Here is a 25,788-nt window from a genome sequence, read left to right as displayed (position 1 = left end):
AGTTACAAGCTACATGCCTCTGTATGTGTAACAATTGAAATGACAAGGCTTTAGAAATGGAAAGTGGATTAATGACTGCCAGGGCTCAAGGGAGAGAGTGGGAGGGAGTAGACACTTAGAACGACATGAGGGATTATTACCTTTTTTTAAAAATTGGGCTTTTTGCTTGATTGCTTTGTTTTGTTTTAAATTTGAGACAGGGTCTTACTAAATTACTACATCTGAACTTACTATCCGTCAGGCAGACCATGAATGTGTGATCCTGCCTCAGCTCCTTCAGTTAGGGGGTAGTGTTACAGCTGGCTGTAACTAGCAGCGTAAAAGATTGTGATATCTTTGACTGTGATGGTAGGCACACAAACCTACACCTGACACAAAATTCTATGTAAATCCAGCCCACATCAGTTAGCTAGTACACATAAAAAGGGAAGTCTGGGTAAAACCAGGAGACTGTGTGTAGTGATCTGAATGGTACATGCTCCCCCACCCCATACAGCACTTGAGGAAGCATGTCACCGGAGGTGTGCTTTAAGGTTTCAGAAGCCACATGCCATTTCCCCTTTGCTCTCTGCTGCTCCTCACTGCTCCCAGGTGAGATGCTGGCTTTCAGCAGTTCCTTCCACCATGACTGTGGCTGCCCCTGCTCCCCCACTATGATGGTGATGGACTCATCCCTAGGCACAGCAACTTATCACAGCGACAGATACGTAAATAATGCACTGGATCTGTGCCACAATCCTTCTATGGCAGAAGCGGTGACCAGACTGTGATACTGTTCTACAGCTCTGTAAATGGTAATGGGGGAGAGGAACAAACTGTGATACATGGGAGCCGTTCTAGTCCTGTAAGTGCATATACATGAGCATGTACAAATGAGCTGTCAAAACTTAGAGTTTTCTAGTTCTCATTGAAAGCAACATCAAATAAGCCTATCCATTAAGTTTTTGTTTGTTTGTTTTTAAAATACCAACACTTCCTGGAAAGTTAGGGGAGTTTTGATGTTCTTCTTGTTACTGGCAACAAATTTTAAGTAATAATCTAACGAAGATTGTATCAAATTTCAAGACTATCTGCATAACTACAAGACTTGAAGAAGCAGGACATTCCTCCCTTTTTGATTTACTGCTTAAGCATCCCATTCTTCAAAGTCAAAGTTTTCACCTTAAATTCTATTGTACTTCTGGGAGAATTTGTTGAAATAGTACAAATTAATGGCAATTTAAATAAAAAGAGGAATTTAGAATTTCATTTCCCTGCATTTTAAGATAACCAATGAAGGGATGGAGAGATGACTCAGCAGTTAAGAGCACTTGCTGTTCTTACAGAGGAACTAGGTTACATTTTCAGCACCCACATCCATAAAGTAGTTCACAATGGTCTATAACTCCAGGCACAGGAGATTTGATGCCCTCTTCTGGACTTCATAGGCATTACATACATGGCATTACATACAAGTGGTACACAGATTTACATGCAGCAAAACACCCATACACATAAATACTTAAATTTTAAAAAAAGAGATTAGCTAATTCACTGTAGTCTCAGGTGTGGTGGAAAGAATCTACACTTTATTTTCAACTCTAAAATATTTATTCAATTTTAATACATAATGTGGCAAGTGAGTAAATAATCCATGTATGTTTTCTTATTATTTTTTTCTTTTATAACTACCTCTAATCTTCTCTGATTTTGTTGTGGGTCCCTTAGATTTAACTGTCCCAGTTTATGCTGGCCAGTTTCTGACATTTCATTAAATAACTTGTATTCTGGGGTTCCATGAAGAATACTAACAACACCACATTCTTCTTCTCCATGATATATACAAGACTCATTTCTCTGTGTTATACGGTAGCATTAGATGTAATGATTCTTAGAAAGGCTCCTTTAGGTAAAATGTCCATCTCAAAATGTAACTTCAGGAGAATGATTTGCAAATCACTGTACCAGTGAAAATATTGTACAAGCTGGTCTACAGGCTCAAGAGTGATACCATCACATCTAAGCTGTTTGTTTAAACAGGATCCGGGTATAATGGTGGAAGCAAACTCTGGGATCTATGATGAGTTATACTCTATGTCTAGAAAAATAGTAATAATTTTCTGTAACTTTCAGATAACTTGAGCAAGAGATCCTGGCCCTGGTGTTCCCCTGTACTGAGGCATATCAAGTTTGCAATACTAAGGGGCCTCTCTTCCCAGTGATGGCCGACTAGGCCATCTTCTGATACATATGCAGCTAGAGACACGAGCTCCGGAGGTACTGGTTAGTTCATATTGTTGTTCAACCTCTACGGTTGCAGACCCCTTCAGCTCCTAATACAACCCTGGCTGGCTTTGAATCTACTATGGAGCTGAAGGTGACCTTAAATTTCTGACTGTCCTGCTTCCACTTCCTAAGTGCTAAATTATAGGCACGCACCAACGTAACCAGCTTATACGGTGCTGGAGATCAGACCCAGCACCTCATACATACTAGGCAAGCATTTTACCTGCTGAACTCACCCTTAACCCCTTATATAGTATCTTTAATTTTTTTTGTTGTAATAGACATTCTTTAGTATCAGAAAACATAATTCAAATCTGATAGTAGATTGTACTTGAGTTTTATACAATTAATGAATCATGAACTATTATGTAAATTTTTTAATGCTTTATAACACACAGTAACCATTGGTAGACAATTGTGTGTTCATGGATTTTCCCACAGAAAATACATAACTTTTTTCATTTAAAACTATAGACAATCTGAAAATTTATTCAACAAGTTCTTGAAAATTAGTTTGATTCAGGCAATGAATTCTGAAACTATAATTTGATAAATTTGCATCATAGCTTTCCCTAGACCTATAATGAAATAATATAGAAATTCAGGGTTTTCATACTCTATTTATATCATGTATGGCGTACTAATGGTATGTTAAATTTTACTATTCATGGCTTTTAATATTTAGTAGTCTTGTATGTGTTTGTATGTGGTAAGTGAAGGATATGCACACACACACACACACACGTACACACAGAACGTGGAGGCACATGCATGTGAAGTCAGGGGCTGATACTAGCTGTCTTCATTCAATAACTCTCCACTTAATTTAGCTAGACTGGCTGGCTGAAGAGCTTTGAGTATCCACCTGTTTTTGCCTGCCCCCTAGCGATGAGGTTACAGGTATGTCCACCATGCCTAGCTTTTTTTTACGTGGATTCTGGATACAGACTCAGATCCCCATGTTTGCTTGTATATCTGTAATTTTGTCAATTGAGCTATCTCTTTCCCATCATTGCTGTTATATAAAGGGCATATAACTGGTTTCTCTTAGTTCTGACAACTGAAGATAATAAATGTATGAACCAAATACATATGCAAAATTATTTTATTCTAAATGCTGAGCAAATGGCATGCCATTTAGAACTTGGGGTAAATGAATTATTTAACTCCTGTGTGTAGCAAATCTTGAGACCTGAAGATGTTCCCATATGGGCATGAATACACAGGTCTGTGGTATGAAATGCCTTTCAAAGGGTCATTTATTTATGACAACAAATAACCCTAACACAAACATTCTATAATCCCCCAATAAAAACTGCCCATGGATGGGGAAATCCAATTTGCTTATAGCTTAATCTTGATCCCTACCATCTTAGTAGCTGTCTTCACAAAATGCAAGTGAAAATTTAAACAGAGACAATATAAAAACAAGTTAGATGGATGCTCACAGTCAGCTATTGGACAGATCACAGGGGCCGCAATGGAGGAGCTAGAGAAAGTACCCAAGGAGCTAAAGGGAACTGCAACCCCATAGGTGGAACATTATTATGAACTAACCAGTACCCCAGAGCTCTTGACTCTAGCTGCATTTGTATCAAAAGTCGGCCATCACTGGAAAGAGAGGCCCATTGGACTTGCCAACTTTATATGCCCCAGTACAGGGGAATGCCAGGGCCAAAAAGTGGGAGTGGGTGGGTAGAGGACTGGGGGGGGGGTGTATTGGGGACTTTTTGGATAGCATTGGAAATGTAATTGAGGAAAATACCTAATAAAAAAATTAAAAAAAACAAATTAGAATTTCTGACTTTTAATAGTTAATATGGTATATACCCAAAATGTTTGAGTGGATAGGTTATTTGGTATTTTAAGACTGCTCTATAGACTACAAGAAAATTCTTATTTTATCCCCAGAGAAAAACAAATTAAGATAAGCCAAATGATATGTTCTCACCCACAGTCTGGAGCCGGACACCACCTACAGTCAGGATCTGCAACAAGCCACCGTCGAAGCATAAATTCTTCATATTTTTCCATTAAGACATCATCACTTAATATCAAGCGAATGTCATGAGGATTAAACCGTTCAGTGCATTCTGGACAACTGATATTAACTCTACTTTCAGAGATTTCTATCCTTAGGTATTGTCGTAAGCAATCCACACAAGATCTATGGTGACATGTCATTATATCAGGAAATCTGTCTTTAGAATGCCGTAAAAGGCACAAAGGACATTCTATAAAGTCTCCAATTTGTTTGCTGATGGAAGTCAATCCATTGTCAGAAGAGGTATTTGTAGAGAAAATGGAGTTCTTATCAGCACACATTTCAGAATGTATACTCTCAATACTTGCAATTCCATCCACTCCACCATTGAGCTCCCTTGATTTTCGTTTGCTGTCCTTCTTCCTCCGAAAGAGAGAGCCTATTGAAATTCTTCTCTTTTTGGGTGCCTTTTTGACAGAAGGCAAGCTCACAGATGAAGCAGAAGATTGAAGATCTCTATCTGAGCCCATTTGCTGATGTAAACTCATGTCTAAAATGCTCATCAGAATTGAGTCAGAGTCAATGTTCATACACAGCCCTTCATTATACTTAAAAATAAAACTTATTTCTTGTTCTTGCATTCAGATTAAGTCATGATGTAAAAAAGATCCATTCTTCAGAGAATCTTGAAAAAGTTCAAGGGAAGACTGTTGTCACAGATGTCCTAAAAAACAAATGTATTTTAATGTATATGTTTTTATAATCTTGCAGGTTCTCTGTGAAAAACTTAGCAAGTATGTTCTATAAACATTAGCTTAAAACTTAAAGCCATTAGTCTACAAGAAGATATACAGTGAATGCTGAAATAGCAATGAGGACATTCCTTAATCCTAATAAAAGATTTTCTACACTTGAGCTGAAACAATCGTTATAAAAGTCTTAGATAAACTTTGATCATCTAAGATAATCAAATCAGCTATCGCTGACTTAAATGGCTCCTCACTGCCTTTAGTTTGTTTTTAATTGGAAATAAAATGTACATGCAAACACAAAAAGCTTATATGATAATCTTGAAGAAAAACATTCTTCATGGAAGAAGGAAACTTCCTCCTTAAAGTTGTCCTCTGAAATCATGCATACACCATGTCATGTGAACATAGAAACACACAATAATAATCAAGTAATTTTTAAAAAATCAGTTACAGGAACTTCATATATCTAAATGTAAAGAAGCTTGTAGGAGACAAAGGAGGGGAATATCTCAACAAGTTGGTTTCTTAAACAGACCGTCACAAATGCTAATCATAAAATAAAAGATGGCTAAATAACAGAATGCAAGTCAAGAGACTTTCTTATTAAGTGTTAAAGGCATGGAGAACACACACGCTACAAACAGCTAATAAAATAACAGTGTCCAGAACATGCAAAGAGCAGTTACAAGTGCATAAAAAGAGACAACCAAAGAAAGACGGACAGAGGACGTAACAAGCACTTCACCAAAGCGTGTTTAAATGTGCAACACCATGAGTTGTCATTACAGTTACACGGCGAGGCCACTACACACCTACAAGGTATTTCAGGGGTGCACAGGGATTTGGAGGGAGCACTCTCACTGAGTAGTGAGGAGGAGGATGGGAAACTGCTTTGGAAACTGTTTAACAACATCCACCAAACTGGAGCACATGGACACCCAGCATTTTTACTCCTAAACAAGACCACACAGGATAAACCACGAAACATGTTTAAAAAAATAAGCTTTCTTACTATACAAGTAGATTTTATATAACAGTACCAATAAAAAAAAAAGTACAATCTGAGAGCTACACAAAGACTCTAGAAGTAGTTTTGAGAATTACAAAAAAAAAAACAAACCCCAAAAACAACCAAAAAACAATCACAACTAAAGAATAAAAATTCAAATTCAAACATTAGATACCATTTGTGTTCGTTTTAGATACCAACAAAAGTTGTTAAGGGTTGATACTAGTGCAGTTGTCTTGCACAATGTGGGGGAAGCTAATTTGCGTGATTTATTAAACAGAAATATATTCTTAAGTCCACAGACTGGACATATAAAGTTCATTCTTCATATTAAGTAATAATACATATTACAAATAAATATATCTATTGTTGTATAGTTAGTAAAAGGGAGAAAAAAGCAAAACAACAAAATCTCCACATAAACAAGAAGATAACATATAAGTATTCAATTGGCACTTAAATGAACAAACGATAATTTAAATGTAGACACAGAATGCTAAGAAATGACAATTGCAAAATAGTGGGATACAAATTTTGGTATTCACCTTCTCTCTTAAACTTAAAATGTTCCTCCATGATTTGGCTGCACAGGCCACTTAACACAATACTAAAAGCTTTGTTAAACCCTCACTTAAAAACAAATAGGTTATGAAACTCAAGAAGAACGAAGACCAAAGTGTGGACACTGTGCCCCTTCTTGGAATGGGGAACAAAACACCCATGGAAAGAGTTAACAGAGATAAAGTTTGGAGCTGTGAAGAAAGGATGGACCATCTAGAGACTGCCGTATCCAGGGATCCATCCCATAATCAGCTTCCAAACGCTGACACCATTGCATACACTAGCAAGATTTTGCTGAAAGGACCCAGATATAGCTGTCTCTTGTGAGACAATGCCGGGGCCTAGCAAACACAGAAGTGGATGCTCACAGTCAGCTATTGGATGGATCACAGGGCCCCCAATTGGAGGAGCTAGAGAAAGTACCCAAGGAGCTAAAGGGAACTGCAACCCCATAGGTGGATCATTATTATGAACTAACCAGTACCCCAGAGCTCTTGTCTCTAGCTGCATTTGTATCAAAAGATGGCCTAGTAGGCCATCACTGGAAAGAGAGGCCCATTGGACTTGCCAACTTTATATGCCCCAGTACAGGGGAATGCCAAGACCAAGGGGTAGGGGTGGGTGGGTGGGGGACTGGGGGGGGGTGTATTGGGGACTTTTTGGATAGCATTGGAAATGTAATTGAGGAAATTACCTAATAAAAAAAATAAATAAAATAAAAAAAAAAACCAAATAGGTTGTCTTCTGCCTCCAAATGAAACCACGTTTTCTGTTTCACATTATGTTACAGAGACAGCAAGATTATTTTATTTCCCTAAAAAAAGGTATTTTAGTTAGTTCATTAATTAGTTGTGTGGGAGTTGTTTTGTTTTGGGGTTTTCTATGCAGCCCCACCTGTTCACTCTGTAGACCAGGCAGGCCTTAAATTCAGAAATCCACCTGCCCCTGCCCCCGCACCTACCCCTCTGCCTCCTCTCTGCCTCCCCCTGCCTCCTGCCTCCCCTGCCTCCCCTGCCTCCTGCCTCCCCTGCCTCCTGCCTCCTGCTTCTGCCTCTGGAGTGCTGGGATTAAAAGTGTGCACCACTACCACCAGGCTGGTTAGTTTTTTTTGAGACAACATCTCACTATATAGTCCTAGCTGGCCTGGAAATCACTATAGTCCAGGCTGGCCTCTAACATATATATGGCCTCTAACATATATATCTACCAGCCTTTGCCTCCCAGGTGCTAGGATTAAAAGTGCAGGCAACCATTTGCTACTTTTTTTTTAGTGTATGTTTGTATAATTGTGTGTGTGTGTGTGTGTGTGTGTGTGTGTGTGTGTGTGTTTGGGGAGTGGGGGTGTATGCACGGGTGGCCATAGAAGCCAGAAGAGGGCATCAGATTCCCTGGAGTGACAGGCAGTGGGTGTAAAGACTTGCTTATGTAGCAAGCGCTCTTATCCAATGAACCATCTCCTTACCCCTACACCTAGGAGCTTCCTGGGGTTGGGTTGGTTTGGTTTGGTTTGGTTGGTTTGGTTTGGTTTTGAGACAGGGTCTCACTACGTAGCTCTGGCTCTCCTGGAATTCACTATGTAGACCAGGCTTATTCTGCTTCCTGAATGCTAGGATTAAATGTGTGGCATGTGCCACCACGCCTAGCAATACCTAGAAGAGTAGTAGTAAATACTGCCGAGCTACCTCTCCAGTCCCAAGACTGATAGAAATGATCCAAGGGAATTACCTATAAACATGTTACTAAATGGGGATACCTTTTTTACATTAACTGGGAATGCCTTTTTTACATCAAACAAGAGCTTTGGTGGACTCTCACAGCTGAAATTTTGCCCTCCGTGTGCTAAACATTAGAGTTATTACTATTAACAAGATATACATACTTCCCATATGAACTTTAGTGATCTAAAGAAACATATTATCCATATACCAATTGTAATTACTATCCTTTATTCATAACACTTATTTGTTACTCTGTCTTAAAATAGTATCTCAATTTTCACAAAACATAGAGGGGCATCTTTGAGAAACTCTAGCAAATAATAGCCTAATACATAATTCACTTTTTTCAAAAAAAAAAAAAAAAAAGAGAGAGAGAACCATCTTGCAAAGCCATATGAATGAAATTAAGAGGAGACCTACGTAACAGCAAATTCAGAGGTTATCATCAATGTTCCATCCTACTACCCCGGAAGCAGGACCTTATCAGCCCATCTTTCTTTCCTGAATGATTTGCAACTCAGATGTTTTAGCCACAAATATTTTTCATTATTCTCATTTTTCAGACGAAAAAGCAGAAATTCAGAAGTGATCAGACTTGGTGTTTCATTATCAGACCTCCTGGGTGTGCGTGCATGCGTGTGTGTGTATATGTGTGTGTATACACATACTCCAATTACATCAAACATGGTTTAAAAGACTAAATAAGGTCCATAGTATTAATATAGAACATGATATATTAAACCCTAAGTATTGCTAGGCGTGGTGGCACATGCCACACATTTAATCCTAGCATTCAGGAAGCAGAATAAGCCTGGTCTACATAGTGAATTCCAGGAGAGCCAGAGCTACGTAGTGAGACCCTGTCTCAAAACCAAACCAAACCAAACCAAACCAACCCAACCCCAGGAAGCTCCTAGGTGTAGGGGTAAGGAGATGGTTCATTGGATAAGAGCGCTTGCTACACAAGCAAGTGGACCTGAATTTAGATCTCTGTATAGAATGCTAGGTGTGGCTACTTGACCTATAATCCCAAACTGGGGCAGGGAGAGGTAGAGACAAGATTTCTGGGACTTGCTGGCTCTACCCTAGCTGAAAAGTGGTAAGCTCCAGGTTCAGTTCCAGACCTTGTTTGTCTCAAGGGAATAAGGCAGAATGCACTAAAGAACTTGAATGTCCTCCTCCAACCTCTACATGCATATGTGGGCACACATGTACCTTCACATATGTACACATGTACATACATATACCTCATTAGGTTCTAGATGCTGCCCTTGTGGAGAGAGAATCACCCATGCCTTCCCTATCTGGTACCTTCCTAAACTACTAAATTACTAAAATGTAGCAGCCCCAAAGTAGAGTGGGACAACAGAATTAGCTTCTAAAATTACAGCCTTATATCCATCTAGTACCTTCACTAAACTACTAGAGAGTTCTCCCTCTAAATTCAGACTCCCACCCCCAAAGTTTAGAAAAGGAATTTTCTTTGTTTTCTGGGTTGCTGCTGGATATCCTAACCCAGCTTTCTTCATTGTAAGTGGCTAGCATTACTAAGATATCCTTCTCAGCACATCTCTTCCTGTGGAACCTGACAGCTTTATGATTTAAATTTCTCTTAATCTCCCCCACCCCAGGTGCTTGCACTGTACAGCAAAGATATATTTTAGAATAAGAACAAATGATAGAGAGCACAGAAAGATTCCCAAATGATTTGGTAAGTTACAAAATACTGATACCATGAAGAAAAGCAGCAGTGGGCAAAGATCTTAGATTGTAAGAGAACTGGACCTAATCTATAGACTGAGTACAGAAGATCATCCTTATCAATGTGTGTGAGCAATCAACTAATCCACTGTGGGCCTGGATAGGGAAAGAGAAGGTGAGTTTGTCCTCCATCTGAGCTATGATATCTTTCTCCTACTCTTGCACATGAGAGCTCCTGGCTTCCAAGCCTTTTGAACTCAGAGCAGGACTTATAGCACTGGTTCCTCTGGCTCTCAAACATTTACACTTGGATTGGAGCTATACCAGTTTTTCTCAGCTACTAGTTTGCAGACACTAGATCATGGTGTATGTTTCTGCCTTCATCACTACATGAGCCAATTCCTGCTTTAAAAAAAAAGTTTTTTGTGTATCTGTAACATCTGTTTCTCTGGAAAACCCCAATGCATGCAACCCCCACGATATCACCACCTATCTACCAGTGAGCTCATGCCTCTAAGAACGCAAGTATGGACCAGTAACTAAAGATATTAGAAGACCCTGGTTCCTGACATAGAGGGAAATGTAAGGAGGCCTATACTATGTGCTTTCATTTAAAAGTGTCACTTCTCAAACATCAGTGTTACAAGGAACTCCGATCATCTGTTAATTAAAGTGAGAAATGTCTCTTTTTCTCATTTAGCACAATTCCAACAAATTACCACCTGCTGAACATACTTTCACTGTCTTAAAAAACCTGGCTAGAGAATTAGCTTTATCAGGGGCAAAGGAACACCAGTGCTCTGTCCTTTTAATGCATTTCAACTGGGAGAAGCAGGTCAGACAGCTTTCCTAACCTCTAGTTCAGTGTTTGTACTCTCTCCCCTTGATTCTCTATCTCTTGAGGAATGTGTGGAACTGAGAAATTAAACTACCCAGAGGAGGTCGGCTGAGGCTGAAGTAGATGGAATTCAATGAGTTCAATACCAGCCTGATCTACATTGCTGAGTCCAAGACAACCAGAGCTACATTTCTTATTTCAAAAAAGACAAAAAGGGGGTGGGGGGAGGAAGAAAGGAAGGAAAAATGAAATGGTCCAAAACAAAGGTGTTTGTACCATGTATAAAAGCCACATGTCCTAAAGACCTAGTAAAAGTACTACTTTGTTTTTAAGATTTGCGTGTGTGTGTGTGTGTGTGTGTGTGTGTGTGTGTGTGTGTGTGTAAGAGGGTGTCAGATCCAGCTGGGAACTGAAATGGAGTCCTCTGGAAAAACAATGAATGATTCTTAACCCCCAAACCATCTCTCCAGTTCCCTGACTAGTTTGTTCTGACACAACTTGAATGTATTTGACAAATTATTTTCTTACACTTTGTAAAAATTACAAAAGTTCAACAGTTCAGCTGAAACACCTAACCAACACTCATAATACTGATTTATAAACTGATAAATTTATAATACTGATTTATAAATTTATAAGCAAAGCATCTTACAGTCTTAGAATGCACAATCCACATAGATTTAGAAAAAGCTGTATTGGTCACAGTCCTAGGTTTTTTGTTGTTGTTGTTGTTGTTGTTGTTTTGCTTGTTTTTTTTTTTTTTTTTAAAAAAGCTCGTACTAGAGAGCTAGCTCAGCAATTAAAAACACTGGCTACTCTTGCTGAGGACCCACATTCTATTCCCAGCATCTACATAGCAGTTCATAACCATCCAGGGGAGCTGATACCCTCCTCTGACCTCTGCAAGCACAGGCACAAAACACCTAGACACATAAAATAAATCGTTAAATCTTGAAAAAAGAAGAAAAAGAAAGAGATTGAAGGAAGAGAAGAAGGAGAAGGGGAAAGGTATTCTCAAACAGTTAACTAAAGGGTGTACTTAGAAAGTCAGTGATCAGGTTAAAAATGAAAAACCAATGAAGATTAAGCTACTGCCATCCCTTAGGCAAAAGCACAAAGGAAGGTGATATCCATCTTCACTCAAAGGAATAATTACCTAATTTTTTTTCTCCTCTGGATCCAACATCCAATATCCTACAAGGCCCTCAAATTTGACTAAACTCAACTAAAAGTCAACAAACAAGAGGACAACAAAGGCAATTCTTAGAGGTTCACCTCCTGAATCCCACAGCAGGGCAGAGGGGTGAATGAAGAGTGGACCTGGTGCTGGAGCAAGGGCTCAGAAGTTAAGAGCACTTGCTGCTCTTGCAGAGAGAGGACTGAGTTCAGTACCCACATGTTAGCTTGTGCTAACTCCAGTTCCAGGGGATCTGTTTTCTGATCTTTACATGTCGAAAGTACAACATTGTGGTGTGGTACACATGGTTTAAAAAAACACTCATATACATAAAACAACGAAAACATATGTTGGGGTGGGGAGAGGAGTTCTAAGGTCTCTGTATTAAGCAGTTCTGGCTGTCCTGGAACTCACTATGTAGACCAGATTCACCTTGAACTCACAGTGCTGGGATTAAGGCAGGTGCCACCATACCCAGCCTTCAATTTTTGAAGGGATTCCTGGAGGGTATGTTGGGGGTGGCAAACAAAAATACCCAGTATCAGAAGAGAACATGGAAGTCAAGACCTCAACCTTTTGTAGTGATAACAGCACCCTAGGAGGAGTCTGTGATCTCTATTACAAATCAATCACTCCAAGCAAAAGTTACAAGGATAATGTGAAATCAACCTTTGATAATGTAGCTAATGAGAGCTACCAAGTTAGCTGAAGTGAATGTGAGACAAGCTGTGTCTCTCTGGTGCCTTACACAATGTGTAGCTTATAGAGAATAGTGTTTGCTAAATAAAGGCTTAGATCTGCTAGAGCTGATGCGTTCTTATTAAACGAGCGTTTCTACATTTTTAAACCATGAAAACAATCTTTTCTACCCTACAAGTACTATATACAAGTACAATAAAATATGTTAATTATCAACACTACAGAATTTCAAGAATTACAGATTAAAAGTACCCTACTGACAAACATCTCCTAATAGTGTACCTAAATGACTTATAATTCATTAGAGGTAACTTTGGAAATGAGGAAAGCTAGATTTAAAAAAAAAACCAAATGTCTTCAGACCAGGGATAGGCTGTTAATGAGTTCATTCCCACAAACCAAACTTTAAAAAAGCATGGCATGCTAGTGAGTCCATTCCCCAACCACACACACAAATATATACCCAAACAAAAAGTTTGTAGATTAATACTTCAAGAGAAAATTCCTGACAGTAGACTTTCCCTTATAACATGAAGACCGTGTGTGTGTGTGTGTGTGTGTGTGTGTGTGTGTGTGCGCGCGCACGCACGCGCGCGCACGTGTGCGAGCCTCTCTCTCTGATGAACTTGGTTCATCCAGCCTTTCAGACAGATCCCAGAACTTCAGTCAATTCTTGCACCTACTAAGCATACGGAGACTGGATAACAGATTCTAAAGCTAGCTTTCTTAAGTCTAACCAATTGTTAGACTCCCCACCCCTTTGAAAAGTTTCCCTCGCCCTAATTCAGCAGGGAGAAGTTGTGAGAGTTGTCATCCGGTCCCTTGGGTGTGAGTGTCTGGTCAGGGTTCTTTTATAAATTATAGATAAGATGTCATTTAAAGGGATGATTTGGAAATGGCCATAATTTTGAACAGGTGGAAATATATGGGATGGGTTACTAAATTTATTCTTAAAGCATTATTCAGCCATAATCTTACATTGGTAGAAATCTTTATAATTGACCCGAAATTAAAGTTAGTTTTTACATTGGTACAGAATTTATGTATTGATACAGATGTAAGGTTTTCGTTAGTATACATTTTTATATTGATACAAAATTTGAAACAAATATTATTACTCTTAGATAGGCATTGTGCCTGTGCAACTCATTTAATGATACAAGGCTTAGACCCAGTCCTTCCAATAGCTACTATTATAACCTCTTTAGGATGATTAAGTAATGCAAGTTACAGGCCAGATAGTAAACTCATGGTCATATTAGATTCTGATTTAATTATAATAAGGTGCTTTCATTATTATTCAATTAAAAATAACTAAGAGTAGTCAAGGTTTAACAGTTCAGATATACCTTATATAGTCTTTAAAAGCATCAGAAGTCCACAGAATATGACATATAAAGTCACTTCATTATTAATAAAAATTTTGACTAAGAGGCATGTGTGCTCTTGACAGTATCCCCATCCCACTTCAAAGATGATATTGAGCATCATAACCTCCATATGGAGTTGTTCCAGTTGTGGTAAGGTAGTGACTGGGCAAAATTGCCCTAAGTCATCTAAAGACAAAAAATACTGTCCAGAAAAGTACACAAGATGGTGAGACAGCCAGCAGCTTAGGTCTGCCAAGACAGAGTAAACTAGTCATTCATAATTCCTGCTTCACTTAATGTCTGTCAGATAATTCTGGGCCAGAAGGCTGAAGACTGATGCTTCAGCATTTAACATTTTGAGGAAAGGGAACTGTCCAGGTAGTCAGCTGTCTCTACAAATTATTAAATATATATATATATATATATATATAATATATTATACACAACTTGCTGTCATATCAAGTATCTTTTTTAAAAAAATTATATTCAACCGTACAGCAAGTTTCCAATGAGGAAATTTTACAATTCACACTTTGTTTTTACGACCTTTGGGTTTTTTTCCCATTTAGAAAAGGCTTACCCATTTCAAGACTATACTTTTACAATTCACAGACTGGTGATAGCTAAGTGAGTCAGGTACTTGCCACCCAAGCTGAAACACTCAGCTCAATCTCTGGAACCTACATTGGAGGAGAGAACTTCTATTGATGGGCCAAGGCACAGCACCCACTCACCACACAATAAGTAAACAACATAATTTAATGAATTTTGGGGGGAGGGAGAGGATTAGGGTCTCACTGTGTAGTTCTAGCTATACAAACCAGCATGGCTTCAAAGTGGCCAATAGCTATGCTCATTTTATGTATCCCCCGCCCCCCATTCATTAACTTTGCAAGCTTTTATTATTCTACCTTCAATTTTATCAACTTTTTCTTTTACCACCTTCTATCTGCTGTAATTTCCATCCTGTATGTGTGTATGTATATATGAAACATGTTAGTGAGTGCCCTCAGAGTCCCTAAAAGGATGTCAAATACCCTGGACTTGAGTTACAGTCAGCTGTCAACAGTCTGATGTGAGTGCTGGGTTCCAAATTCAGATCCTTTAAAAGAGCAGCAAGCACCCCTGACCCCTGACCCCTCTTCTCCAGCCTGAAATGGCCTTTCTCACCAGTATAGCCAGCCATTAGGAAATTTGGAAAACATTGCTTAAATACATAAATTTATTGAAAGTAAATATAGTGTTTTTAGTCTTCTTACATTTATATAGCTAAGACAGGGCCTATCTCTAGTGATTTATTATTAAAAACAGAACAAATACCTTCACACATTACTTCTAAATATGGGAGAAAGGGACATATCATGAGAATAGACAAGTATCCACTTTAAACAAATCCACTCCAAATTTGTGAAGTACAATTTTCCAAGGCCATATACACACCTTCTACCCCTAAGATACTTTCTATGAATCCCAGAAACAGAAACTACAAGTTCAGAATAAACTATTCCCACATGCCAAAGCCTCCCAGAAGAGATAGGTCTTGAACAACTCAACTTCACACTCACCTGCTACATTTACCTATATAAGCCCAGTTCTTTACTAGAAAGTAGAGCAGAATGGTGTTCTGTAGTTTTAATCATACCCATTATAACTAATATTCATTATGAATTAGAAAACAGTACACTGCTATAAAAAAGGTAATATTCATTCAATTGGGGGAAGATTAAAAACATTCTCTTTTGATAACAGGAACATACTAATAGAGAGCTGGTAGATACTTAACTATTGACTCCTAAGGGGTGCTAACCTAAAGACTATTTGAAAAGCAGCCAGTAAGGTAGGGAGGGAATAGTTAAAAGGTTTAATTAACCCTGGAACCATTTCACAACAACTATTTTGGTGGAAATATGCCTTCTACAGCAGGGAATGGGAGTTGAGGCAGGCCTAGAAATGGAACTTGGAAGTTTTTATAGGGTGATGTGTAAAATCATGGATGAAATGACTAAGGCAGTAAATATAGAAAGGTGGGAAATGAGGCCTGTGGCAATCCAACATTAAGGTAGAGGAGAAAGTGACAGGAAGATCTCTTAGTAAGAGGCAGAGCCTGTTAGCTTATCCTCATCACTTTGCTCCCCCTCCCCCAATACGAATGACAATGTAAAAGTGAAGAACAAAAGGGAACAAGCTGGAAAAGAGGGAAGAAATGACAGGAGCAAAAGTAACAGACCATACAGGGTGTAATCTATTCCTAAGCCTGTTGAGGCTGGAGGGTATTAACACACTTCCAGACAGGTCTAAGAAAGGATTAGGATGTCACTATCTAGTACCTGTTAATCATAGTGCATGACAGAAAGGGACAATAAGCACAAACCTTTGGGTTATTGGAGACTTTTGATTATACATTAGTTTTTCATGGGTGCTGTCAAATCACCACAAACTAGTGGTGCTTAAAGCAACAGGTACCTACTTTCTAAATTTTGAGATTAGAGGCGGGCCTGTGTTCGCTCCTGTACTCTTGAGAATCTGTTCTATGCCTCTTCCAGCTCTGGGTTTTGACTGTATCTCAGTCTCCTGGTCACCACCTCCTTCTTCCATAATTTCCTGTTTTCCCCTTATGAGGGCATCTATCCCTGGATTTTGTGACAACCTGGATATTAGTGTAACCGATTCCAAATGAAGGGGAGAACAAGGGTTAGAGGTGGTAGATAGCAGGGCACTCTATTTGTAGTAATCTTAGGATTTCTTCAGTTTTATACCAAGCTAGCTATAGTAGGACAAGGTACTATTAACGAAAGAGCTCTCCTGCAGTCTTGTCTGAGTAGTGAGTGTTGCACATGCCTAATTCACTGCCATAAAGAACAGCACACTCTCCTTCATCTTACAGACAAGGGTACAAAAAAAAAAAGCAGAGCAGAAGCCTGGTGCCTTTCAATCCAACTCAATAATCCTGATATAGGAAGTGACAATTCCGTATATGGCTTCAAAACATTTAAAAATAAAAAAAAGCCGGGTGCTGGTGGCGCACGCCTTTAATCCCAGCACTCGGGAGGCAGAGGCAGGTGGATTTCTGAGTTCGAGGCCAGCCTGGTCTACAAAGTGAGTTCCAGGACAGCCAGGGCTATATAGAGAAACCCTGTCTTGAAAAATCAAAACCAAAACCAAATCAAACCAAAACAAAACAGAACCTACGGGACTGGAGAGATGGCTCAGCACTTAAGAGCACTGACTGCTCTTCCAGAGGTCCAGAGTTCAATTCCCAGCAACCACATGGTGGCGTCACAACTATTTGTAATGGGATCTGACACCCTCTTCTGGTGTGTCTGAAGACAGCTATAATTGTACTCATATATATATAAATCTTTTTTTAAAAGCTTTATTTATTTTATGTATATGAGTACACTGTAGCTGTACAGATGGTTATGAGCCTTCATGTGGTTGTTGGGAATTGAATTTTAACCTCTGTTCGCTCCAGCCCAAAGATTTATTTATTATTATACATAAGTCACTGTAGCTTAGACGTGCCAGAAGAGCGTGTCAGATCCATTATGGTGGTTGTGAACCACCATGTGGTTGCTGGGATTTGAACTCAGGACCTTCAGGAGAGCAGTCAGTGCTCTTACCCGCTGAGCCATCTCACCAGCCCATAAATCTTAAAAAAGAAACTACCAAGATGACAACAAAAGAAGGAACATGCCATACAAAATGCTCTTAGAGCCACACTCCACTGTGAAGGTCAAAGAATGAAAGCTATCTGTTAATCATACTGGAATGACCTTTGGGTGTACTGGGCTAAATAAAATTTATTACAAAAATTAGTTTCATTTCATTTCTTCAACTTTCTTCATATACCACTGGAAAATCTTAAATCATAATTGTGGTTCATGGTGTATTTCTATAACTAGCCTTGGGCTAGGAGTGTAGCTCAATTGGTAGAATGCTTTCCTAGCAGGCACAAGGCCCAGAGTTTGAACCCCAGTATCACATAATCATAGTTTATAATCCCATAACTTAAGAGAAGGAGGAGGAATCAGGACATGCCAGCCTGCGATGAGAGACTCGGAGAGAGCAGCACATGAGAGCACATTTCACTGTAGATATTTTATTCACTTAGTGAAACTTACTCAATACTACAATTACTTCACTATACACCACACCAAGTTTATTCTAAGTGCGAAGCATGAACAAAACCCTCCCACCACAGAGTTTACATTACCTACCATACATTCTCACATGTGATCACACATAAAAATAGTAATATATTAATTGCAATATTGCAATAATTGCAGATGACATAGCTTCATAAATCTGTAATTCCAGACTAATGACAACTTGTTTTTTTTTTTTTTTGGTTTTTCGAGACAGGGTTTCTCTGTGTAGTCCTGGCTGTCCTGGCACTCACTTTGTAGACCAGGCTGGCCTCGAACTCAGAAATCCGCCTGCCTCTGCCTCCCGAGTGCTGGGATTAAAGGCGTGCGCCACCACGCCCGGCTGACAACTTGTTTTGTGATACAGTAGGTTTTAGTACAGAATACTCATCCAGGATGCTTTGGGGGTTTTTTTGTTGTTGTTTTTTGGTTTTCGGGTTTTGTTGTTGTTGTTTTAGTTTTGTTTTATTTTGGAGAAAGGATCTCATTATGTAGCTCTGGCTGACCTAAAACTCAGGGATCTACCTACCTCTGCCTCTTGCTAACATTATCAGTTTCCCAATAACCTGTCCTGGCTTCTTGGTCCTAACTAATTTGCTCCTCATGATTCAATTTTAGGAGTTCAAGTGGCGACATGCTAGCTACTCATGGTACCACAAGAGCTATTTCACTCTTGGGGGTCACTAGAGGGGTGGAATAAGAATATTAGGGTATATACTTTCAAGAGACAACTTGAGCTTTATTGAGTAAAGATACAGGTCTGAAGTTTCTTTGGGACTTAAATCAAACAAAGGTAATTTCTGACCCATACTATGTTTCAAAATTCAATGTGCAAACTTATCTTTTAAGCTAAAACAGCTCACTAGGTCTCTCCTACTGGAACCTTCACATAGCAAAACCGTTCTGAATAAGTAAGGTTTTTTTGTTTGTTTGTTTTGTTTTTTGAGACACAATTTCTCTGTGTAGCCCTGGCTGTCCTGGAACTCACTCTGTAGACCAGGCTGGCCTCCAGCTCAGAAATACGCCTGCCTCTGCCTCTCAAGTGCTGGGATTAAAAGCGTGCGCCACCACTGCCAGCTAAACAACAAATCAACAGGGCATCTGACACCTTCTTCTGGGCTCCACAGAAACTGCACACACATCCTACACAGATTTACATGCAGGCAAAAACACCCACAATACATAAAAGCACAATCAAATAATTCTTCAGATATTACTAATAACCATGAAAGCAATATAGTAATATGTATTTTTAAGGAATTCTTATTTAAAATTTGCTTTTTTCCACTCTCATATACCAAGTATGACATATGACAACTCTATAGAAACAATGAAGTTTTCAAGTCTTAAACACCTAAAATTATTTCAGTGCCTTTTTTGGTTGAAGTCTACCACCATCTGAAATAGAGATGTGTTAGGCAATAAATATTCTTCACAGGCGTGTTTACTTATGTTTCAACATGATGCATCTTCTGCCAGTTAACAAAGAATTGGCATAGTGACTTATTCCTAATATTCTTATTCCACCCCTCTAGTGACCCCTAAGAGTGAAACAGCTCTTGTACCGTGAATAGCTAGCATGTCGCCACTTGAACTTTAAAAAGAAAGGAAAATTATTCCTAGTTGGAAGGGAAAACTGCCTAGGTAAAGAAAATTCAGTTATTCTTCATAACTAATCTAATATTTGCTAAATATGAGTCGAGCTAGTCTTTAGTCAGAGTATTCCCTGTATGCGCCTGGGCCTTTTAAAACTGGCTATTGCTTTGTTCTGAAGAACTAACTGGACAAATGGAATCAATGTTAATATGCAATCAAATATGACTTTAGAAAAATTCAACTTTACTTTGGCTGTTAGCCCAAGATAGCCAAGGTTTGTTTGTTTAGCTAAATGTCAACTATAAAAATCAATAAAAGAGGGCTGGAAAAATGGCTCAGCAGTTAAGAGCACTGACTACGCTTCCAGAGGTCCTGAGTTCAAATCTCAGCAACCACATGGCAGCTCACAGTCATCTGTAACAAGATCCAATGCCACCTTCTGGTGTGTCTGAAGACAGCTACAGTGTATGCATATACATAAAATAAATAAAATCTGTTTTTTTAATCAATAAAAGAGCATAAGCTTAGTCAGTGAAAACTAGCCTGCACTTGACAACTGTCACCTGCAGTACCATCTGAAAGACAAGTAACAAGCCTCTAAAACTTTCTATTTCTTGAATATAGAAGATATAAGTAACTCTGACATAAAAGTACCCAAATTTATCATCAGCTTATGTGATAGGTGCCAAGCACTTGACTAGGGATGTTAACAAGTTATCACAATTATTTTGTCCTCTTAGAAACATCAGGAAACTACATTTCTCACTCTTCAGGGCCCTCCAGATGATAATGATGATGACGGCTGACGTTTGCTGTTACTGTTGCTGTTTGCCATGGGGTCTAGCTAAATTGCTCAGTTAGCTTCTAACAATGTTCCCACTTCAATCTCTAGAGTAGCTAAATTACAAACAGATACTAACACAAAGAGGTGATTAGGGAATATATGTTTATTAGATGGTAAGGGCTGACTAAAAATTAAAGGATTTCTGTGCTATATCTAAGTGTTTAGGAAAAACCAAGACTTGTCATGCAAATATACAAAATCCTTTTCAAAAGACAGGAAAGAAGAAAAAATAAAAATAAAAAGCTTGCCTCAAACAAAGAGGGCAGAGGCACTAAGAAACTTACCTAGCTTGTGCAACACACACACACACACACAAATGTCTGCCTAAAATTATGCATACATCTATAACCCATTAAAGTACAGTGGTGTCTCCAAGCTAGGCAAGGAGTACAGGCCTTTAATCCTATCAGTGGCAAGAACTCAGTGAGTTCAAGGCCAGCTTTATATACATAGCAAGTTCTAGGCCAACTACCAGGTTACATAGTGAAACCCTTTCTCAAAAAGGGGGGGGGGGGGGAGGGCAATGACTCCTGAGTACATTATACTCACAACTGCAAAAACATTGCTTGGACGCCGTTCAAACATGGCAAGTCAAGTCCATTTACTTTCTACTCGGTGCTGAAGTATCTTCAAAAACACTTAAGTAGAATATGGCACTGTTGTTTTGCCAGATTTAAAAAGGCACCAAAAATCCAACACATTGCCACAAATATTCAAAATGAAATTCTAACATTTGCTAGGCAACAGTACAATGAACAATTCTTTATATTAATTCTAATGTTCAACCAAGGCATCTCCAAGATGAGACATTTCATGCGGCTATTTTAGTAATGAATAGGTTTGTTTCAATTTCTAAAATAATTCTGCAATTAAAAAAATTAACCTTACTGGGGTTCTAGAATGAGAATTGATGATATAATAAAAAAAATACACTCAGGTTAGCTGCCATATGCATTCTTCTTCAGAAAGACACCTTGCAATGACATTAAAATCTTTCCATGGTCACATGAAATTTAAGCTTACACTGTATACAGTATAAAAAAAAGGCTTGCTTTTGTTTTGCATAATTTGGTTTAGTAAGTCCCAAGACTTAATACCAATTCTTTGCCCATGAAATTGTATGTACCAAGTAAAGAACATTTGAAAGTAAGGACATCGCCATTTTCTAAATATTTACATTTTAATTCAATACAGACAGCTCTGTGTTAAAGAAGCTTAAGCAAGCAAATATGGAAATGACTTGAATTACAAACAGAAGCACTAGGATGTGCAAAGAGGCCGGTTTACAGCAAAACCGGAAAGGGGAAAAAAGACAAGTATCTCGTCACACTACATACAATGAAAAGGGTCAAGAAATTCTGGTTAAAATATTAAATAATCAAAGACTGCCAGGTACGCGTGGGTATACACAAACACACACAAAGTAGAATGAGGAAGATCAAAATATTTTGAAGGCACCAACCACGGAAAGGCCCGCTTTCATACCTCCCGTTTGCTATCATTTTACACCAGCCTTTATAGCCAACCCTAGGTTTGAAAATTGCAGCTGCATTTAAAGGCCGTCCTAACATTACCAACATTTTGCGACATTCTCAACAGTAAACCCTACACAAAGTAAAGCACCAGTCGTGTATTTCTATCTCCAAGGGCGCCAACAAGCAAAAATTAAACCTTTCTTTTCCCCATATATAGCCCTCACCTTTTTCTTCCCTCTTTTATTTGCTGCCCTTGTCTCAGGATTAAAGAACCTAAACCAGTTCTTCCCATTAATGGAAATGGAAAAAGAGAAGAGAGCGACAGTAGAGTGGAATCCCAGACCGAAGGAAAAACTGGCAATTCAAAGTGGTGGCCTCACTCGGGGTGAGGGCAGGGAACACCCCAGACGTGGAGTCCGGAAGACCCCCGTTCACCCCCAGGCTATACGGCTTTCCGCGCCGGTGCCTGCTTGTGTGCGCGATCTCCGCTCGCGGAGACGGTCATCTCCCCGCCGCCCTCCCGGGCCCCAGGCGGCAGGCTTCGGGGGCGAAGTCCGCGGCGCCCAGTGTGCGGGGAGGCCCGGAAAGCGTCCCGTTAGAGGCGATTTCACCCGTCAGGAATGCGCTCCGCCCCCGCCGCCTCCCCACGGCGGCCGCCCTCGGGTCTCGTCCGCTCCGCCGCCCCGGAACGCTCGGGGCAGAGCCGTGGACAGTCACAACACCGTCGGGGCCGCAGGCCCGGCCCCCACGCCCCGGCCCGCACCCCGGAGACGGCCACAACGGTCTCCCGGCCCCAGACCGAGGCCTGAGCGGCGCCTCGAATCCCCATCCGTAGGGGAGCCGCCCGGCCCCCGCGGCTCCGGCGCCCGCCGTACCTCAGCTCCTCAGGGCGGCGGCGGCTCTGGGCGGCTGACGAGCAGGCCCATCCCGCGGAGGCAGAAAGCGGAGGCAGAACGGAGGACGACCCTTCAGCACCGCCGCGGAACCTTCTCAGCTAGGGCGAGAGCTGCCGGTGGAACGGTTGCGGGCGGCCGCTTTCCCGAACTCCCCTCAGTGACTCCAGCCGGACCGTCGCAGCCGGGAACCAACACAGCAACTGCCATTCTCCCCCGCCCTCGCCCCCAAGCCCCGCCCCCTCCACTCCCTCATGCCCCACCCGGCATGGCCCCGCCCAGCGCGCCTTGCGTCTTGGCGTCACGCCCCGCCCCGCCCCCACGTCGGCCAGCCGCGGTTACCTCTGGGACGCGGTGGTTCCTTGGCTCGAGCACGTTCGCCTCGCTCTGCGCGCTCTCGCCGCCGGCCCTCCCGCGGGCGGCGACTCACTCGGAACGCGCTGGGCAGTGGGGCGGGAGACGCCCTTCTTGTAACCCCGACCCGGTCTCCGTGAGGTGACAGGAGGGGACGGCGGGAGCCGCGTCCCAGGTGGAGCGCTTCCTGAGCCGCAGGACCCTGGCTTAGCTTTTCAAACCTTTGTTCACCTGCTTGATTGGCAACCCTCGGGAGAGCAGAGCCGAGGTGTCCCCAAAGAAATATCTCAGGCCTTATCAATCTCTGATACAGTAGGAGTTACTTTGGTCCAGCCTGTGTCTTCCATTCCCCTCCAGCTTTTGATCCAGTCGGACACACTTTGAATTTTTCACCTACACAAGACTTGGTATAGAGTTAGTTAAATAAACAGAACCCTTTCCTGTCCCGATCCCATCCTCTCCGTTTATTTCTCTTGGGGACTTAGATCATTTCCTTAGAATCCTGAGAAATGGATGTGATGGATGCCAAAATGTCCATCCACCATCTGTTACTTAATCTAAATATATCACTCTATCCTTATTTCAGTGTGTCTAAACTAGAAACTCACCAAGGAGCCATATTTTTTCAAACCCTACTTGGCCTCTTTGGTAACACAGTAAATTTTTCCCAGTTAGAAACAGGTTAGGCGATTTAGGGATAAATGTCTTTGACCACACATCTTAAAGGGAGTAAGTATGGATATGATTTCCATTTATTGGAAGTTGAGAGCCATTATGTGTATACCTTAAAATGCTACCAAAAGGCTGCATTAGATGCCCGATAATCTACAGGACACTAAGCCTACGGATAGTGCAAGAGTAGCTTTGCAGTACAGATGGGGTAATGGCTGGTAAGGGTTTTGAGTAAAGAATTGTGAAGAATAACAGTGGTCCTGTACTCTCTATAGTCATTATAGTTCTGAGAAATTAAATTTCTGTCTTCCTAGAAATTGGAAGGGTCTGCCGTTACTCACTAGTCCAATATGCATATCCTGAGAAAGAGATATACCTGAAGGACATCTCCACTTGAATCTATGGAGGCATCTTGTGTTAGATAGTTTTATCTTAACATGAGACAAGCTAAAGTCGTTTGAGAGAAGGGATCGTCAATGAAGAAAACGCCTCCATAAGACTGGGCTGTAGGAAGCCGTAGGACATTTTAATTAGTGATTGATGGAGAGACAGCCCACTGTGAATGGTTCCATCCCTGGGCTGTTGGTCCTGGGGTCTATAAGAAAGCAGGATGAGCAAGCTATGAGGAGTAAACCAGTAAGCAGCACCCCTCCCCCTCCACAGCCTCTGCAACAGCTCCTGCCACCAGATTCCTGCCATATTTGAGTTCCTGTCCTAACTTCTTTCAGTGATGAACAGTGAGTAATATGGAAGCCAAATAAGCCTTCCCCAAGTTGCTTCTTGGTTATGGTGTTTTGTGGCAGCATCAGAACCCTAAGACAAACCTATAGCTCAAGTCTGTCTGAGATAGACAGGGGTTTACCTAAAACAACCCTCACTTCTCTCATCCAAGCAGGGCCAAGCCAGAAGTCAGGTTCTCACAGACACTCTGTCTTTGGTCCCTCTCACTGAGTCCCATCTATTATGCCCTCTAACTATCACTCTGTTCTCTGTATACCCTTTGCCTTTAGGACAACAACTTCAAGTTTGGCTGCCTCCCCCAAGAGAACTTGGGGAAATTGAGATGCCTAGGCTGCATCCAAGTGAAGGGGGCCCCGGAGAGCCATATATTTTATGAATTCCAGGCGATAAATGTACATTCGAGACTGGAAACCATGCTACAAAGTCACCGTTTCTCCTTGGATTCATGCAAAGAAGCTGCTTGGCCTCAGGTGGGCTTTTTGCTGCACTCTTCCTAATTTACCCATTGTAATTTATTCAACATTGGCTCAAGAAATATTGTTGTCTATTAAATTAAAAGGTGATGCAAGCCTTCTACCATCTCCAATGGTCTCTCTCTCTCTCTCTCTCTCTCTCTCTCTCTCTCTCTCTCTCTCTCTCTCTCTCTCTCTCTCCAGATGTGAGCACTCAGCTGTTCTTACGGCCGGGCCTTTGCTCTACCGTCATAGACTCTAACCTTCCAAAACCTTAAGCCCAATTGACTAAATCCTCAAAAGAAATTAGGAGGAAGAAAATTCTACTTTCTTTTATAAGTTGCCGTGGTCACGGTGTTTTGTCATCATAGCAATAGGGAAACAACTAAGACACAAACTAACAGCATAAAAAGCCTCAAATCCAATATTTTGTTTTGTTCTCTCAACAACTCTTCTGATATTTGAACTCGAGGATGCTTGATGATCAGAAAGTGCAAGGCCTTGGCAAGGAAAACTTGCCAGGTTCAAGACAGATACAGGGT

The 25,788-nt window shown here is 40.6% G+C and overlaps 1 protein-coding gene across 1 annotated transcript in view; it reads right to left on the bottom strand.

Annotated features, from left to right (window-relative positions):
- The window catches only part of Rnf19a (ring finger protein 19A, RBR E3 ubiquitin protein ligase), a 44,588-nt gene extending 21,345 nt beyond the window's left edge, over positions 1-23,243 (bottom strand). Inside the window, exons 1-2 of the mRNA XM_021183294.3 lie at positions 23,010-23,243; positions 4,217-4,973 (exon numbers count right to left, since the gene is read on the bottom strand). Coding sequence (XP_021038953.2) covers positions 4,217-4,890 — 674 coding nt within the window. The 5' untranslated portion in view covers positions 4,891-4,973; positions 23,010-23,243. The remainder of the gene's footprint in view (positions 1-4,216; positions 4,974-23,009) is intronic.
- Positions 23,244-25,788: the final 2,545 nt, after the last annotated feature.

This window comes from Mus caroli, unplaced genomic scaffold (assembly GCF_978045245.1).
Source record: "Mus caroli unplaced genomic scaffold, Mus_caroli_1 scaffold_16, whole genome shotgun sequence".
Lineage (NCBI taxonomy): Eukaryota > Metazoa > Chordata > Mammalia > Rodentia > Muridae > Mus > Mus caroli.
This window is presented reverse-complemented; position numbering and strand designations above follow the sequence as displayed.